At 34.8% G+C, this 13,654-nt stretch overlaps 1 protein-coding gene across 1 annotated transcript in view; it reads right to left on the bottom strand.

Annotated features, from left to right (window-relative positions):
• LOC110180619 (uncharacterized) overlaps window positions 1-13,654 on the bottom strand; it is a 106,131-nt gene that overhangs the window by 13,223 nt on the left and 79,254 nt on the right. The window contains exons 4-7 of the mRNA XM_086835536.1: window positions 8,263-8,800; window positions 7,487-8,198; window positions 2,666-3,092; window positions 693-991 (exon numbers count right to left, since the gene is read on the bottom strand). Coding sequence (XP_086691662.1) covers window positions 693-991; window positions 2,666-3,092; window positions 7,487-8,198; window positions 8,263-8,685 — 1,861 coding nt within the window. The 5' untranslated portion in view covers window positions 8,686-8,800. The remainder of the gene's footprint in view (window positions 1-692; window positions 992-2,665; window positions 3,093-7,486; window positions 8,199-8,262; window positions 8,801-13,654) is intronic.

Below are 13,654 nucleotides of genomic sequence, written 5' to 3' on the forward strand. Positions count from 1 at the left end.
AAAAAAATTGAAGAAATGTATTTTTTTGTTGGAGATTGCCAGAATGATTCGCCTGTTGATGCTGATCAAAAATATATATCATTTATAGGGTCGGAAATGCCTCCTTCACATTCTTTTAAGCTTCTGACTAAAATTATAATACCAATTTTTAATCGATTTAATCTATATATTTTAATTTGATAATTATTTCGACAAATCTCATAACTAAGCCAATAATGCATTAATTTAAATTTAATAAACCGTCCCAATGTTAGTATTAGCTAAATAAATCTTCATACTCATTAAAAATATTAAATTTTTTGTCAGTTTTTGAAATAAAGTGAAAACCTAAACCTTTGAAAACCCCCTCTTTTTTTTTTTATTAGTGTACCATCCCCTGCCCCTTCCTTTGTAGCCGCTATTGCCTTTTTGGTATCCTGCAAAACAAGAGCGCACTCACTCGCCATTCAAGTAAAACAAATTTCCGTTGCTGTGGAACATCAAATTTATGGCCAACAGCCAGCTAGCCATGTAGTAGAGCCATTGTTTCTCTGTGTGTGTGTGTGTGTGTGTGTGTGTGTGTCCCCTTTTTGACCATCACCACTACCACTACCACTACCACCATGATCCCATGATAGCCATGATGCTAGCTGGCTAGAGATGGTAAAAGCAAAAGCAGAAGAAGAAAAAGAAGAAGGCCACTGGGCACTTACCAATTGTGGTCAAAACGGTCAGCGAATACAAAAACGCTTTGGCAAAATTCCATTCGTGCGGCGGACCACCGCCCACGGCCACGCCTCCAACGCCTCCGCCGGCGCGATGATGATGATAGTGTGTGTGTAGGAGTACAGCTTCCGTGGCTGGATTGTTGCTGTTGCTGCCAGAGGCGGAGGAAGAGGGGGAGTTGCTGTTGGCATTGGCCACATCCTCGTGCGATAATTGCAGCATAACATCCTCGTTCAGTCTCTTGATTAATTGGTCTTGAAACTTGGCTATTTCAAGTGCGGCTAATCTGTAGGGGAGGGGGGAGGGGAGGTTGGGAAGAGGGGGAGGGATAGGGAGAATAAGGGGGGACAAGAAAGAGAGAGAGAGAAAACAAAAGAAAGTTATCACATGAAGTAGGCACAAAATCAAGTATACGCCCTGGTCATCAAGTATACGCACTGTGTGACCAGCTTGTTGACTTAATCACTAAGTATTTAAGCATAATTTTAGGTTAATAATAATTAAATAATAATTTTTCTTACTGAGAAAATACATAAATAAATAACTGTGTTGTATAAATTATATAAATATATGTATGTTTATTTAATTTCAAGCTTGAATTTGGGAGGAAAAAAGGAATTCAAAAGAAAACTAGCTTCAAGAAAAAGCTGTTTATTTATACTTTTTATTATATTTATTTAAAAGGATATTAATTTTAATTAAATTTAAATTTAATAGAATTTTTTGTTTTAATTAAATATTAATTTTAATTAAGTTTAATTTAATTTTTTTTTGATTAAATTTAAATTTTATTTAACTTTAAATTTAATAGCATTTTTTTAAATAAAATTTTAATTTTAGTTAAATTTAAATTTAATTCAATTTATTACAATTTTAGATAAGCTGTATTTATTTTCATATTAAAATAAAATTTGGGGCCAAAGTTCAATCTTGAAAGGAATTAAAGATAAAATTGGCTTCAAGCCAAAGCTATTTATATTTATTAGTAGATTCTTAATTTAAGTAGATTTTAGTTTTAATTAAATTTAAATTTTAATTAAATTTGAATTGAATTAAATTTATCAAAATTTTAGCTTAACTTTATTTATTTTCAACTTTAAATAAAATGTAGGACCAAAGTTTTATTAAAAAGAAATTACAGACAAAATTGGCCTCCAGCCAAAACTGTTTATATTTGTTAGTAGATTTTTAATTTCAGTAGATTTTAATTTAAATTAAATTTAAATTTAATTAAATTTTGAATTTATTACAATTTTAGTTTAACTGTATTTATATTCAAATTAAAATAAAGTGTGGGGCCAAAGTTTAATCTTATTAAAAGGAAATTACAAGCAAAATTGGCCTCAAGCCAAATCTGTTTATATTTATTAGAGATTGTTAATTTAAGTAGATTAACATATAACTCAATGTTATATTCTTTGAATTTAGATTTCATTGAATTTTAGTTTTATTGAATTTTAATTATATTGAATTTTAGTTTAAGTAAATTTATGTTTAAGTGAATTTATATTAAAACTAAAATTATATAGAGGGCATAAGTTAAAGCTAATTAAAATGGACTTTAAGTCAAAAGTGGGTTTGAGACAAAGTTGTTTATATTTATTAAAGAATTTTATTTAAATTCGATTTTATATGAACTAAATTTAAATTGCATCAAATTTTAGGGTAACTGATTTTATATTAAAATTAAAATTAAATGCAGGACTTAAATTAATAACTTTTAAAAAGAAAATAAAGTTTAAACTAGCTTTAAGGCGAAGCTGTTTTTATTTATAAAGGAATTTTTATTAAAAGAGATTTTAATTGAATTATTATTATTTATAAAGAGATTTTTATTAAAATAGATTTAAATTGAATTAAAATTGTTATATTTATTCAATTGTATCTTACTTACTTCAATTGAATTTTAATTTAATTTAAAAATTAAATTGAAAACTATATTTAAAACTTGAATACTTACTTTGTCCAATTCTCCTTGTACAGAATATTGAGCGAAACAGTAATGTCCCAAATATTCTCAATGGTCCGCTGACGCACATCATAAGTGTCCGGCGAAAGGGCAAACTGTGGCATCCCGCCAGAATCCAGATCGGCATCCTCCACACCATAGACAAAGTCACCGCCAAAGGGTCCACCATTTGCTGTTCCCGAACCTGAGATCATTCCCTGGGCAGCCACAGCGGCGGTTATCGTATCGTTATCCCCATGATGTCCCGATGACTGGTGCGGCGTCCTCTGTTGCTGCTGTTGCTGTTGCAGATTGTGCTGCTGCTGCTGATAGATGCTGTTCCCTGTATTAGCCATATTCCGCTTGGTGCTGGCCAATGTGTGCTGCTGATGCAGCAAAGCCGAGTCCTCGTTTTCAATGGTCAGGAAGATGAAGGAGCCTGCGACAAAAGCGAAAAAAGGGAGAAGGGTTACGCAGTGAAAAATAAATGTTACCAACTCAATAGCAAGGAAACGTTTTCTTAAATATATAAAAATAATATTAAAATATATTTTATAAAAGATTCTCTGTATATTTCATTATCTATTTAGCTTTAAAATTTATTCTTGCTTTAATTTATGGTACTTTTTTTCCCTCTGTACATCATTATCCTGGCTGTTCCCTTTGCAAAATATGAACTCAACCTTAACTCATTTGTTTGTGATATGGCTAGAAAGGATGCTGGTGCTCCACAGGTTTAGAGCAGGGGAATCGCAGCCGAAGGATAAGACAGGACAGGATGGAACATAAAGCATCTTGAAGGTGCTGCAATCGCTCTTCAGACAGCTTAAGGGCTTCCTGCTTTTTTGGGAACATTTTGTTGAAAGGGCAAACAGTACACAGTTTTGCAAAGTTCCACATAAATCCTTAAGGATTTTCAACGAATTTTAGTTGAGAAAAAAATATAGAGAAAATTTAAAACTCTTAATTCATATACCAAATTTCACGATTTTTCATAATATTTACCCTACAAATAAGCTCAGAATTTGATACTTAAATATTTTTATACTATTTATAAATACTAGAAGTCATTCAAAAAATGTATTTAATTGTTTTTATAAACTTATAGTTATTTAAAAATAATTATTAAATGTTTCTTTTCTATTTACAAATATATCTCTTAATTTTTTCAACTCTTTACCTAATAAAAAAAATTAAAAACCGACTGTTTTCCGATAAACAAAACCTTAAATTCATACCCAGTCATGTACTTGATTTTATTTCTTTCCCAAATGGGTCATGTCCTTTTTTCAAGTTCCTATCCTCCCAAATCGATACAAAGTCCTTCCCTTTTCCGTGTTGATTCCTGTCACTCATTTAATGTTAATGCCCCGCACAACTAATACACACATGTCACACATTTTGTCAAGTTTTTGAAAAGTTTTTGCGCCAGCCTTCGACAAAACTTGCCATTTATTTATTTATTTTTATTTTGTTTTTCCTCCGCTGAGAGTGATGTTGAGCGTATGCGAAATGATGAGTTGATGTCCTCGCCAAAAGCCAACACATGTCAAAGTTAAAAATAATACAGGACCATGTTCGGAGGAGAATGCTAAGATGATGATGGTCTTCCGGACACAAAGCTGAAGGCCTGACATATCCTGCTTTTCGTCCCGGCAGGAAGATTTATTGATGGTGGAATGTGTGTTGGTGTTAATAGTGTGTGTTTCTTTAACTATTTTTCTAAGTAGCTTGACAAGACTTGTCAAGGTTCGTCCTTGGAGTTGTTTTTTGTGGGGGGTTTTATTGAATTATATAAAATAAATTAGGTAATTTTGTTGTGATTTCTAAGTAAGAGTGTTTTCTTTCTGTTACTTCAAGTGTTTATTTATGTTTTAATTGTATATGTTATTATTACTTTGTTATATTTACTTTTTGAATGAAATTTCAGATTATTATGACTTATATTTTCTATAATCTTGAGCTTTAATATGTTGTTTTATTTTTAATTGGTATTACAATTTGTACTTCAGCTTTTCTTATTTATTGCTAAGTTTGTTGGTCATTTAAGATGTTAGGATTAATTTTGTTATTTATTTTAATTTATCTGTTTTATTTAACAGCTAATAAATATTTTATTTTGTCTGTTGACGAGTCCTTCAAATTGCTCCTTCACTTATTGCTTTGTTATTTTAAAATCTATTACCTGTTAAAATTATTAAATTAATTTTTGCTGAAATATCTTTCTTAATTTAATGTACTATTTTGACCTTGTTTTATAAATATTTTAGAGTATCCCCCCTAGCCTTTATAGAGTATCTTTTTGGTTGGTCTTCGAACCTTTTCTCAACTTGTAACTTTCACTGAAGCGTTAAAGCCTTGTTGAATGGGTTGAGGACAACTTTACAACAATAACAAAAAAAAAAATAATACAAAGAAAATAAAGCGAAAAATGTGTGTGTGTGTGTGTAAAAGGCATCTGTCATGTGTGTGTGTGTGTGGTGTGACGTCACCGAGCCTCACGCACCGCCTAGCGAAAGTTAAATAATTGTTTGTGTCATTTTGATGATTTCCTCCTAACAAGGGACAACTTTTTCGACCATCTGTTGTCACACACGCACACATGCCGTTGAATTTTTCGATTTGTTTAAAGTATTTCGCAAAAAACGCATATACACACACATGTGTGTGTGTGTGGGTGTTGCTGCTGCGGTGTTGCTGCTGCTGCTGATGTTGCTGCTGCTGTTGATGTTGCTGCTGTATCTCCAGCCAGCTCTGCTTGTCAAAGCAGCCGTCGCCGCCAGAGAATCCGAGGAGTTGGAGGTAAAACGAGGGATGGAAACGGGATTTCCGGTTAGGGATACGGTAAGCGGAAACGGAAATGGATGCACAGAGTTCGCGTCAATGGTTTTTTTTAATTTTCTAATACTTTTCTAATAGTTAACAATTAAAAAAAAGGGAAATAATCAAAGATTAAGTATTTTTTCTTTAAACTTTTATAAAAAAACTTTAAGTAAATGCAAAAAGTTATATAATTAAATATATTTATATGCAAAAAATTATATAATTAAATATATTTATATGCTGAGAGTTTGCGTCAATGGTTTCTTTTAATTTTCTAATACTTTTCTAATATTTAACAATTAAACAAAAATGGATATAATCAATGATTAAGTACTTTTTCTTCAAATTTTTATCAAAAAAATTTAAATAAATGCAAAAAATTATATAATTACATATATTTATATTTGTATTCATAATTTCCCGCATTTTAAATTAATTTTTATATATTTTTTGGAAATATAAGTTTGTAAAATAAAAATTAAATTAAAAAAAAATAATCAAATATGCATAATTTCCTGGCAATCACTGTACCCTAGTAAAAATACACACACACTTTGACAGGACTGAGGCATGTGGCGTGGATAAAACATAAGTTTTTGGCGCTGCGGCCGCCATTTTGACGTTTGTTTTTGGCATCGAATGGGTGGGATTCCATGGAGGGGGCGGGATGGTTTTTCCGAGAGGGAGGGAGGGGTAGGCGGTGACGACAACGAATGATTAATTAAATTTATCACGTTGTCGTGCGGCGGCTTTGGCGGCGTTCCACCCAGTTCCTGTTGTTGGTTAATTTAAACGTCGAACTCTGTGACAAGATACATTAAGCATCCTTGTACCCTTCGCTTGTCCCAAACATTAAGCGTATCCACTAGTGTAAATGTATACCATGCATAGCAAATCATTTTTGTATAATTACAGATAGCAAAAAAATGGGGAAATGCATATTTAATTACAAGAGATACGATCAAGAGATACATTTAAAAGATACATTCAATAGATATTTGCTACTTGAGATAGTTCAGAAAGATTTACCTTTTTATTTTCCCTATATAAATCCCATAAATTAATAGCTAATTTCCCTTCAGTGTATCCTCGCATCCGTATCTGTAAATGTATCTGTATCTGTATCTGTATCTGTATCTGACACGCGTGCCGCAACACAATAAGAAAAGAGCAAAACGAAACGAAGCGAAGCGAACGCATGGCCGAAAGAAGATGCCGCGTTAATTAGGAAGGCCGCAGCAATGAAATGGCATCCACAGACATTGGATACAAATGATATGTGAGTGCCTGTCACGCACAGTACTGTCAATTTACCTATTTATGTCTATTACATACATCTTTGTACATCTCTAGATGTAATTATGAACCAGCAAGTGGCGGAAATTGTAGCTGTTTTTGGGCAAACCCTTTTGGGTCCTCGAAATACGGAAGCCTTCTAATGATTGAGGATGGTTCTTTAAGGACCTTAGGCTGTTGTCATAAATAAAAGTCAAAAGGAGTTAAAATATTTGGGTTTGAAAGAATTTATATATTATTTTTATTATTTTATATTTATTTATTTATTATATATATATTTATTTATTTTACAGTATATATATATAAGACTTTAGGAATATCAAGGAAAATTAAACAAAAAAAAGATACTTTACTATTTCGGTAAATATTAAAGTCTCCTGATTTCCATGTATATAAATATATATATGTTAAGTCAGTCGTTTTAATTAGATTTCACTTGATTTTTCTCCCCAAAAACATCAGAACCTTTTTTAAAACCCATCTTTATATGCTCTTCTATATAATTTTGACATTTTCATAAACTGATCATGCATGAAAAATTTGTAAAGTTTAAAGAAACTCTAATTTGCATCTTTAACAAATTTCTTTGCCTAAAACACCTCTTTGTCGAAAGGTAAACTCTTAAAATGAAATAATTTCAATACTTTTCCATAATCCCGATAATCCATATAACTAAATAATATAATACTTAATTTTAAACCCCTAAAAACTCACCTAACAATGTATAGGCAAGCAGCAGCATACAAATCCCCAAATTGGTGAGGAGGGCAGACCACACCGTCTGCGAGGTACCCTTCCGTTTCTTCTTGATGCCCTCCTTGGAGCCATATCCTGGCGGGGTCTTCCCTTCGCTGCCGGAGGAAGAGGAGCTATTGCCCCCAGAGCCACCACCACCGAAGCAGGAGCACCATCCCTTTCGCTTACGTTGCCGCTGCTGCTGGTGTTGCTGGTGTTGCTGCTGCTGTTGATGTTGCTGCTGCAGCTGGTGTTGCACCTGGGCTTGCGCCTGAATGGATGCAGCCTGTGGATGAGCCGGTGGCAGTGGTTCCTTACGGTTCGGCGGCGTAGTGCCACTGCTGCTGCTCATCAATTGAAGCGGCAGCAGTTTGGCATTGCTCTTGAGTGTGCCACAATTGCTGCCAGAATTGTTGTTGCCACTGCTATTTCCACCACCACCACCACCACCGCCGCCGCCGCCGCCAGTGCTGTTGCTGTTATTGCTGCTACTGCTGCTGCTATTGTTGCTGCAACTGCCGCTGGCCAGGGGGGGCAGTGGCATTGGTAGGGGCAGGGTCAGAGGGAGTTGTTGCTGGAGGGATTGCAGGTTCGGGGGCGGTGCCATCAAGTCACTCACATACCCAGCGGCGGTGGGATACTTTAAGATACCCGGCGGGGCCAGCGAGGGTTGTGCCAAAGAAACAACGACCTGTGCAAATAATTAATATTATTATTATTTATTTAAAGTAATGGAAATATTAATTTTCCCCTACCTGACCACCTGGTCCGCCACCGCCTTGATTGGCAGCCACCTCAATGTCCTCCAGCGTGGGCATGGGCAGCAGGGGCGTGGTCTTGAAGGTCGTTGTCGTCGCTGTCGGCGGTGCTGGCAACAGCAGCGGTGCTAGCTGGGCGGGCGGCATGCTGGGCAGGATGCCAATGGACACATAGCTTCCGGCTGTGTTGCCCGCTCCAGAGGTGGGCACTCCTCCTCCTCCGATGCCACCGCCACTGCTGACACCGTAATGCATTCCCGTTGTTGTGCTCCCGGTTAATCCTACCGATCCCGTTCCGGATCCTGGACAGGATGTGGGAGTGACGGTGGCCATGGCCATGGCATGGCTGGTCAGCTGCGAGGGCGGCGGCGGCGGTGGTTGCGCCCCAGTTTGCATTGACATCGATTGATCCGGATTCATCTTGCATTTGGTCGCTGTTTCGCTGTGCCTTTCCTGCTTCCACAGATCGATCAGTGAGTCAATCAATCAATCAATCGATTGATTTACAAAGCAAATGAATTGATCACTCCTCAGGCTGAGAATGAGAAAGAGAAGAGGGAATTGCTTATAATTTTTCTGTTATTTCATGATTTTGGATGTATTTTGCTATCACTTTCACTTGGTCTACCCTTGCATATCAAGTTTATATATATTAACTATGATCAGTAGGTATCTATGATCAGTAAGTAAGTCTGAACAGTAAATACCTAAGACCAGTAATGATCAGTAATTAGTTATGAGCAGTAAATAACTATGAACGATAAGTAACTATGATCACTAAGTATCTATGACCAGTAATTAACTATGATCAGAGCTTAACTCTGAACATTAAGTATGTATGATCCAATAAGTATGTATGTATGATCACTTACTAACTTTGAACACTATAAACAATGACTTGCAACTTTTGTAACACAACACATTTCTGAGACGTGGCTGGCAGCAGTCACTTCGTTCCGGGGATGTTAGAACAAGTTGGGAATCATATGCACAGATGCGCGAGATTTGTTATGGAACAAATTTAAGCTATTTTAATGAAACTATGGAGGTTTCCTTTTATATAATTTTACTATTATATAAATTACAGCATGGCGAATCGGTGGACTATATATATACATACATATATATAGCTGCCATAGGAACGATCGGAAAATGTTAAAAAGAAAAAACTATAACTTTTCTAGTTTTCAACAGATTTTCATCAAATTTGATATATAACCTTTATATATTTATAAACAATTTTGAGAAAAATTGTATGTAAATCGGACTTCTTTATATCATATAGCTGCCATAGAAACGATCCTTAATAATATAGGAAAATGTTATTATATTATTTTATATATTTATATATCTTTCTATAATAAAATTCCCTTCATATTGGCTCACCAATATTTATGTTTAAACCAAAAGCCACTTGGCTACATTCATCTCATTCGATATTCATTGACTTAATTTTCTGCCAAAATAGGCAAATAGATACGATATAAACCGATTTGGTATTCCGCCTCAATGGCCAAAGGCAATCGCTTATAATTCCCACAGAGAGAGAGAGAGGGAGACAGTGAGTGAGAGAGAGGGAGACAGTGAGTGAGAGAGAGGGATAGAGTAATAGAGAGGGATAGGAAATCCGCAAGTGCCGCAGCAGCAGCGGCTGAAACTCATTTGGAGTTTGAATTGCGAGCGGCTAAGGAGTTCCATTCTGGCCTCTTGCTCAGGTAAAGTGGTTGAGTGCGGCTCATCAAAGCATTAATTAACAGGCACTAAAATACACACACACACACACACACATAAATACAGACACACATGTCTTTGGTCTGGTAATCAGAATGCCGAAGACATTCTCATTAATTTGCACAATTGAATGCTTTTCATTAAGTTGCAATTACTCGAAATTAATCGCTTTTGCCAAAATGCCAAAAACTGAATGGGTATGTGGCTGCTTTGGTGTGTGTATGGTGTGTGTGTGTGTGTGTGGCACAGACTAAGCCTCTTAGGCACCATCATCTACCCCCCTCATTTCATCATCAACTTTGTCATCGTCGATTGAAGTTCCGATTCGCTTTGACTGAAATGCACAGAAGCATGGAATTTGTTTAGTTTTCATTTCGATTTTCACCCCCAACAATTAGGGTCTTTTTCAGCTGAATAAGGGAAGTGAAAAATTAGTGGCCTTGAAGGTACGAGTCTTCAAGGTAATGGAGTCTATTGGAGTGGAACGAAAAGCTGGGGGAATTTCTAGGGGGAAAATCTTAGGAGAGGAAATAGAAAGGGAGTCTCTTCTTAATTACAAAGTTGAGAAGAAAACGTAATACTTTTTCAGATAGTTTCTTAGATACACATTTCTAAGGGTCTTAAGTATACAAGTTCTCTATGGAATTATTTACAACTTTGTTAATATTAATATTAAAATTTAATATATATTTTTTAAGGTCTTCTTTCACTCAAAACAGCTTCCAAAAAATATCTCAAAACCTTAAGAAATGTATCTAAGCTCTCTAATAAAATCTTCAAGACCGTTTTCAGAGTATGCTAAAAACACAGAAAAATAGTAGAAAAAGAAAAGCCTATTGCCAGAAGGCGGCAAACATCCGAAGGTGTGGCAATTAAGGACGCGCTCTCGCCAGGACAACAAGGACAACGCCTAGTGTGTCGTGCACTGCATATTTTAAGGCTTGTTGTTCATTCTCTGTGCCTGGCTTACCCTTGGTTTTTCCTCCCAACCCACACCCCCTCCCTTCCAGGCAGAAGGCGGTCAAAAGGCCGTCAAGTGGCGCTTAGAAAAACGCTTGGGAACAAAAAACAAAAGGCGGAAAATTCAGTTCAAGTGCAATTGAAGCGCTGCCAGCCAATGTGTTGCGCATTTCGGATGCACGGCGTTGGCAATGGACACCTGCTCTTCTTCGGGACAGGTGAATCTCGGACGAGGGCAAACTTTGGCAGAAACAAAAAACAAAACAAAATCGAAACAAAACCAAAACAGAATTGGAAACAGAGAGGAGCAACAAATAGCAGAGCACAAAGGGCGTGAATCAAACCGCAATTGGCCAAGGTGGGAATAGCTGTACATTTAGGGTCAAGAATACAATTGCAATCAAGGTGAATCGTTGGGGATTCCACAACAAGAAATCTAAGCAATTTTCTCGAAATGTAAGGGTATGTCTTTTTAAAAGGGGAAAAGGGCAGAAAGGTTAAAGTTAGCAAGTCTTTAATATAAGTTCTATTAAATAGGTTTTGTTTATTCAACGAATAAGAATGGAAGCATTATTTTATTTCAAATGTTTTATTTATTATTCATTGAGGTTTTTATTGGCAATCATTGGCTTTTTGACCTTTGTATGCCTATCAGAAAACCTAAAATATGTGTATTCAAAGTATATCAAATAAATATTTTTAGATGCCAATTTTTTGGGTAATTCAAGTTTTTCAAATATCATTACTTAGCTGTAAATGCATTTATTTAAATTTGGTAAGATTTGCTATGTTAGTTTTTGAAAGCTAAACACATCTGCATATTGAATTTTTTATATTTAAAAAATAAAAATTTTTGCCAATTTTTTTTGACAATTTTAACGATGTAACCCCTTTCCTCTTTTTGAAAAAATTGAAAAATTTTGAAAACATTTTTTTGTTTTGCCAGAGATGGCTAGAAAGATTTGCCTGTCGATGCTGATCAAGAATATATATGATTTATAGGGTCGGAAATGAGTTCTTCAATGTGTTACAAGCTTCTGACTTAAATTAGAATACCATTCAATCAATTGATTTTTATAGATATTTTTATATGAAAATTTTACCACAAATCAAATTTTAAAAATCTTATAATTAAGACAAAAAGCCATTAATTTTAATTCGGGAAACAGTTTTATGCTAGTTTTTATTAGGTTATTAAATCTGTATACTCAATTCAAAATTTAAAAAATATTAATTTTTTGACAATTTTAACGATGTAACCCCTTTCCTTTTTTTTGAAGAAAAAATATCGAAAATTTTGGAAATTTTCTTTTTTTTGCACCCGATAGCTAGAAAGATTCTCCAGTTCATTCTGATCAAGAATATGTATAATTTATAGGGTCGGAAAGGACTCCTTCACTTAGTTTTAAGTTCAGACTGAAATGATTATCCCATTAATATTCAATATTCATCAATAATTTATAATTAAGTAAGGCCAAGACATTAAATATACATTTATAGACATCTTTTATACAAATTGCTGTATCACCTTGAATTATAATAAAGTAAAGGGCTCCATGGCAATAAGGGAGACAAGTGGAAAACAAATCCATAGTTGGCATATTGTTGATGTCGAAGGGTAATCCTAATTACTATCACCACTATTACCTTTCATCCAAATGTATTCCACGTCATCCTTCGTCATTACTTCGGCCACGTCATCCAAATGTATTGCTTCGGCCGGCTGATATTTCGGGTCGAAGAGCACTCACGATCACTGCGATGTTAACACTTGTAGGGCCACGAACAGACTAAAGGCGCGCCGGCCGAAGCGCCTCGTATTTATACTCTCCGAGCAAAGAGAATAACAGAGAGAGTGAGAGCGAGAGGCAAACAGATATCTGTTAAGGTAGGCGGAGAATGTAGAGAGTAAGGGATCGAGAGATGCACAGAGGGAGCTAGACATACCTAAAGAGCTAGGGAGGGAGGGAGCTAGCCTGAGAGTGAGATAGAGAATGCAAGCAGGGAGCAAGTTAATTACCAGCCAAGTTAATATAAGCAAGTTAATTAACAGCCAAGTTAATATAATGAATGCCTCGCAGCTGATAAGAGCCAGCAAGCAGCATCTTTGGCCAACCCGACGATCCTGAAGCGACTCAGGAAAAGGCATCCCGGTGACCATTGGACAAGATGACGACACATTTCTCTTAAGTCCCTAAAATGTAAACACTTCTTTGTTGTTTACATATCATAAAAACTGTTATTAACATTTCCTATTATGTTACCACGTCACCTGTTTCTCATTGTAAACAACGTTTAATAGCAAACAGGTTGGTTGATCAACTTAAATAAATTTTATATGTTAAACTAAAAAAATAAATGTTTATTCAACGAGAGGTTATAGTTAATATAATAATAATAATTGTTAAAAATATTTAATTGAAATACTTTTGTAGCTTTGAGATTATTTAAGGAATATTTTTAGACATTGAATTATGAGTTGAATAAACTTCGGATTTAATTAATTATCAAAAGTTTTCAATTAAGAGTAAAGAGTAAATCTTTTATATTCAAAATAATATCTTCGAAATATTTAAGAATATTTTATTTTAAGTTTAAATAAAATATTAAATAGAATAAATATTGAGAACCAAGTAGAAGTTGGAATTATATTTAAATTATAACTATTTCAAGATTATCTTGAATCTCTCACATATTT

The sequence above is a fragment of the Drosophila serrata genome, unplaced genomic scaffold, assembly GCF_035046125.1.
Source record: "Drosophila serrata isolate PLE 108 unplaced genomic scaffold, ASM3504612v1 contig_276, whole genome shotgun sequence".
Classification (NCBI taxonomy): Eukaryota; Metazoa; Arthropoda; class Insecta; order Diptera; family Drosophilidae; genus Drosophila; species Drosophila serrata.